The sequence below is a fragment of the Grammomys surdaster genome, unplaced genomic scaffold (assembly GCF_004785775.1).
Source record: "Grammomys surdaster isolate TR1022 unplaced genomic scaffold, NIH_TR_1.0 239, whole genome shotgun sequence".
In the NCBI taxonomy this organism is placed as follows: domain Eukaryota; kingdom Metazoa; phylum Chordata; class Mammalia; order Rodentia; family Muridae; genus Grammomys; species Grammomys surdaster.
In genome coordinates this window covers 3,959,955-3,965,898 of record NW_021604684.1, presented here as the reverse complement: position 1 = coordinate 3,965,898, position 5,944 = coordinate 3,959,955, and the positions used below count along the sequence as shown (strand labels likewise).

The 5,944-nt window shown below is 49.6% G+C and overlaps 1 protein-coding gene across 1 annotated transcript in view; it reads left to right on the top strand.

Moving 5' to 3' along the window:
* Positions 1-4,286, top strand: part of Cidea (cell death inducing DFFA like effector a) — a 24,882-nt gene extending 20,596 nt beyond the window's left edge. The window contains exons 4-5 of the mRNA XM_028774313.1: positions 2,623-2,804; positions 3,873-4,286. Of these exons, the coding sequence (XP_028630146.1) occupies positions 2,623-2,804; positions 3,873-4,014 (324 nt within the window). The 3' untranslated portion in view covers positions 4,015-4,286. The remainder of the gene's footprint in view (positions 1-2,622; positions 2,805-3,872) is intronic.
* Positions 4,287-5,944: the final 1,658 nt, after the last annotated feature.

Below are 5,944 nucleotides of genomic sequence, written 5' to 3'. Positions count from 1 at the left end.
TCTCCCTTCTCCCTTCTCCCTTCTCCCTTCTCCCTTCTCCCTTCTCCTTCTTCCCTGGCTGTTCTGGAACTCACTATATAGACCAGGCTGTCCTGGAACTGACAGAGATTCACCTGCTTCTGCCTCCTGGTGCTGAGATTAAAGGCATGCATCACCACTACCAAGCTTCCAGTTCTTTCTTCTGGGCTTTCCTTTGACTATTTGTACTGCTGGGAACAAGTTAGCCATGGCTTGCCACAGGTCAGGCCAGTGTTCTCCCAGAGTGGTTCCTCCATCCTGTCCTTCCTGTGTGAGAAAGGTATGGTCGCTTGCATGACCTCCAGAGTCTGCATTCATTTTCAGAACATTTCCTAGCCAGAGGGCCTTGGCTGATGTGTGTCCTGGGAGGGAAAGATCATTCTGTACTATTCTGGAGACCAGTGTCACCACAGGGTTCTCATGGTATGGTGGAGCAGGAGGATATGAACCAGGATGAGGTTCAGAGGAAGAGGAAGACCATAGCCAAGGAAGGTGGGAACACTGGTCAGGACCCCTGTTCCCAGCACCTTCAGAGCATAAGCATGTGACTTCTAAGCTGAGGTTCTGAAAACTTATTATAGCAGTGATAGAAAACTAACACAGAAGGAAAAGGTGTTTGCTGTTGGTTTATACAAATGAGAGTTTAGAGGTAAGTTTGAAAGGGACACATTTAAGTTCTGCACAGTAATGAGACCTAAGAAATGGAGCGCAGCGCCAAGTCACGCCAGATGTAGTAAGTGTGGCTAACGTGTCTGCCACATTCAAGGGCTGGCTCAGGCCTTGTGAACCTGAAATAATGGGTTGGTTTGAGGGATGGATTTGGGGGTTGCGGGGGAGGCAGTGAAGATGGAACCCAGGTTCTCACAGATAGTACCTCTCATGCTCTACCACTAAACCCCATCAAAGATTCTGGAGTCCTCTCCTGGCTCAACTTCTCAGCCATTTTCCTGTAAGGTAGAAATGGTGGCACATTATTACCTCAGGAAGGTTATCCCAGAGGCCCATTATAACTGGAACAAAAACAGCCACCAAGAAACAGCCACCAGATGTTTCCCTTGCTTAGTCTCAGAGTCCTAAAATCCCAGGGGAAGATGCTCCCTGCCACCCTGGAAGACAGCAGTAGCTGTACCCTTCTTTCCGACAGGCTATAGAAGCCTGAGTGCCCAGATGTGAGGACCCTGCGCCTAGCACTGTGAGAGCATCTTGGTCTACTCTAAAGGCAGCCGAAAGGGGGAGTCAAATAGACTTTAAAAAGCCAGAAAGCAATGTGAGGCAGTGGAATCGGAGCAGGGGGAGGCAATAGATTTAACCCCTCTATCCCTTAGTCTTGAATTTGTTTGGATAAAGGGTCTCTTCTCATAATCCCAACTGTTCTGATGCTTGCTATGTAGCACAAGCTGGCCTCAAACTCACAAAAGATCTGCCTGTCTCTGCCTCACAAGTGTTGGGAATAAAGATGTGCGTCACACCATGTCAGACTCAGTTTTGGATTTTTAAATGATGTTTCTTTCTTGGGTCTAGAAGTGGCACAGGTTCTCATGCATGGTTCACTGGGAGACAGCCGAAATCACTTGTCACTTATCATTTGGTTGGTAGGAAGAGGGGGACACCGACAGTGGCTTCAGCAAGAAGGGCTGGAACACTTTTAGGGGAATTTATGTTTTAATTTCAAATGTAGTTGATCATTTTGTTGTGTAATGCTCAAAGTGTTCAAGCACTTCCAACTCCCAAAGCTCCTGAGGTACACAGTCTCTTGCATCATCTGAGCTTGACCCTGGATACAGTGGGAATCGTGTGTGGTGGGAAAAAACACTTAGGAAAGCAACTCTTGAGCCAGGATTGGCTCCCTGCCTGTCCCTCCAACCCCGCAACCAGGACTGGAGATTGTACTTGAACCCAGAACCTTTCACATGCTAGGCAAATTCGCTACCACTGAGCCATATCCCTAGACCTAGCATTTGCGTCCTGGGACTTCTTTGTTCTCCCGGGGTGTTGTAGAGCTATCTACAAACCTGGGAGCATATGTCTCTCCCAACCTGAAGGGTCTGCTGGTGTCCCTGGGATGGAGTGATTCCTCAAGTGACTAATGTTTCTACACAGACATCTGAACTCCTTGGCAGTTACTGGAAAATAGGAGACACCCCGAGACAGCCCTGTTCCACCCCTTCCCTAAGTCTCAGAGTTCCAGCATTTTCTTCATCAGGGGTATTTGTGAAGTGAAACAGAAATAGTACTTCCGGTTCCTCTACTGCTTTGTAACAGTGGCAAAAGGAAACTGACCAAGTCCTTTTATCCTCAAGGTCTGGCCTCAGGTCTCTATGCAAACAAGCAAGGAGGCTCTCTAAGGCAGGAGCACCTCTATACATCAAACACCGAGTCCTCAAAACTAAAGCAACATATGCCGAGTCTCTAAATTAGAAGTTGAGGGAAGAGATATGGGTGCATGCAGTGTAGTGTACCATGTCAGCCTGCTGTATGGTCGACTGGAATTACTACATCTGACAGTGAGGAGACTCCAACTTTGCCATCACCCCAGAATTGTGTGGTTTTCGAGTGTCTTCGCCAGCATGAATTCTAAGCCTGTTCTTTGCTTCTTTGTTCCAGGGCAGTAAGTATGTCCCAGTCTGCAGGCAACCAAAGAAATCAGGAATAGCCAGAGTCACCTTCGACCTCTACAGGCTGAATCCCAAGGACTTCCTCGGCTGTCTCAATGTCAAAGCCACCATGTACGAGATGTACTCAGTGTCCTACGATATCCGATGCACGAGCTTCAAGACCATGTTAAGGTAACATACTCCAGGGGCTATCCTGGGGGTCTGGAAACACCCTGGTGTGGCACAGGTAGCTCCTCCTAGCTTGTCTTCTGCCTGAGAGCCCAGCAACAGGGCCTGGATCTTCTGTTGTTGTCAGGTGTGCTCTGATCCATGTGGCTTAACTTCCGTTTAATTTTCAGATCACAGACTTACAGCAAAAAGTACAAAGCTATATCCCCAACTGGACTTTGTGCTATTGATGTAAGTCTGTGAAATGGCTCAGTGGTAGCTCATTTGCTTGGCATTTAGAGGCCCTAGGTCCAATACCCAGCAACGCACACACTCACGCTGGCACCAGGTCTACACCGCGCTCACACCACGCTCACAACCATGCTCGCACACCATGGAATCTGGCCCAGATATTCTGCTGACATCAAAGCTGAAGTGAAAACTTCTGAGACCAGGAAAAGGTTAAGAAGTTGAGGCTGGAGCGAGTGGGGCTGGAGTGAGAGGGAGAAGGGAAAGCGGGAATAAAAAACTTGAGGAAACACTCTTTGTTTGACCCAGTCTGAAATAAGACTCGGGTCTTCAGAGGCTAGGACAGGACAGGACAGTGTCCTCTTGTTGTGAGAAGCAAGTTGGAACACTCCAGCTACCTACCCTCCACACACCCGATCAGAGGATCACAATTCCAGCTCTTTTGGCAATTTTCCTGGTCTTGTCACCTTGACCAAGGGATTGCAGGAGCAAGTCCCTCACACCCACCTGGCTGCTAGATTCCTTGTATAGCAAGCGCATGCTCTCCCAGGAGTGGCAGGGGTTCTGTGGAGATCCTGAGTTCCTACTTAGGCAGGCTCCTGTCAAAGTGGCTTGAGGGCTGCGTCCCCAGTAGGTGGCCCTGGAGTGTAGTGGCAGCCTACCAGGGAGCATTCACACACTGTGTGCCCTGAAAGTGATATTCCACAGATGCCACAGTTCAAACATGATTGCTGCCTCCTCGGAGCTTAGTAAGGTGGGATGGGGGTGAGGCATTCTCACTCTTCCAACTCTGGCCAGGCCAGAATCCCAAGCCTGATGCATCTCCATCTTACTCTGTTGCAGGAGTCTGCTGCGGTTTGTGTCCTATGCTGCCCAGGTGACAGGACAGTTCCTGGTCTATGCGGGCGCGTACATGCTCCGAGTATTGGGCGATACAGAAGAGCAGCCGTCCCCCAAGCCTAGTACCAAAGGCTGGTTCATGTAATCAGGTCACAGCTACAGAGGCCCAGGGACCCAGCTTTCATGCAAATTCACTACCATCTGTCATAGACTGTGGGATGTCAGAGGAAGGAATGGGGGCTTGGTAGTGGTACCAGGTGCTGGGCTGAGCAGCAGGATTCCTGCAAGGGAAAGGAGGCAGAGGGGCCTTCTAAGAGCTTTAGGAAGGGACTAACAGCAGAGTGTCTGGGAACAGCATGGGTATGAATCCGTCCCTTTGGATCCTTACATATTGTAATAAACCAATCACAAGACTCACCTTTAATACATTCTGTCCTTCTTCGCAACTGGTTTGTCTCTCTGGAGGACCACACTTTCACACAGAACAAAAACCAGAGCCAAAGACAGAAAGATAGATACCATTGCTGTTTAATCATTCTTTTTAATTTTATCTTGCTACATGTGTCTTATGCACGCACTGCCCAAGAAGGCCAGAAGAGGGCGCCACCGGATCTCCTCAGAGGAGTTACAGACAGTTGTGAGACTTCTTGTGGGGGCTTGGGATGGAACCTGGGTCCTCTGGAAAAGCAGGGCTCTTAACCACTGAGTTTTTGCTGCAGCCCCATTGCTGTTTAATCTTTATCAGTACTCAAAGCAAAAGTAACGATCTATCACACAAGCCTGGATTTTATTTTATTTAGTTTTTCCTGCCCCTCCCCCGTGTGTATACACGTTCATATAGTGTGAGTGCAGGCATATGTGCACCATGGCATGTGTGTGGATGACAGAAGACAACCTGGGGGTCAGTCCTTGCCCTGTTGGGAAAGCCACACAGGTTAGCACAAGCTTTTAGGGATGCTCGGGTCTCTACCTCCAGGGCTGTAGGCGTTCTGGGATTGTAAATCCAGGGTACATGTAAACCAACAGTTCTCAAACTTCCTAATGCTTCAACCCTTTAATACAGCTCCTCATGCTGTGGTGACCCCCAACTATAAAATTATTCCGTTGTTACTTCATAGCTGTAATTTTGTGACTGTTGTGAATCATAGTGTAAATATTTGATATGCAGGATATCTGATATGCGACCCCTGTGGGAGTCACCACCTACAAGTTGAAAACCACTGACTATATAAGCCTTCCATGGGCTCTAGGGATCCAGACTCAGGTCTGCAATCCTGTACAACAAGCACTTCCCCTGCTGCGCCATCTTCTGCCCCTGCCCCCCGCCCGTCCCCCCACCAACCCTCCCCCCAACCCCACCCCCGCTCTTTAAAGGCTTTTAATGAGTCCCAAAGTCCCTAAAGCTCAAGGACCTGCATAAGGGGCCTTCTGGGGTCGGGGGCTAGTTTCAGCCTTGCTTTTAGAAAGGAACAAAACTGTTAGAACTCAGGTTGGAAGCCAAGTGCTGCCATGGTGCCAACAGAACCTTTGTGGCTGGGAGCCAAGCTCTGCCTAGCATGGGCCAAGGCAAAAGTCCTGCTGGCTGTGGGTGCTAGCTGGTGCTCATCTGGGTGTAGGCCCCTGAAGCACCTTGTGAGGAGCCTGTTTATCACCCGGTTCTTTCTTTGAAGGTAGCTTTATCACTGGGTCGCAGTGCTTCAAGGAAAGCCAGTGAGTGTCACCCTCGGCCCCTGTGTGGGAGGCTCTGGCTGTGTCTCCCCTACCCTGTCATCAGAGCAGGGAGTAGACTCCCCAGAGGAAAAGGGGTGCCATTCCCTGACTGAAGAGTAAGCGTCCCCAGGAGACATATCTGTTCCTGTTAGATCCATCCTGTTGAGTCAGCCGCTTCCCTAGCTGTGACTTTGCTGATGAGAACTGTGGCCCGGAGGCTTACTCTCATTCCTACTTGCCTATTCCTGCACTATGAATAGACACTAAGACTAGGGATCCCCCAATCCACCGTCTCACACATGTGTATACACACACGCACACGGGCGCGCGCGCGCGCGCACACACACACACACACACACACACAC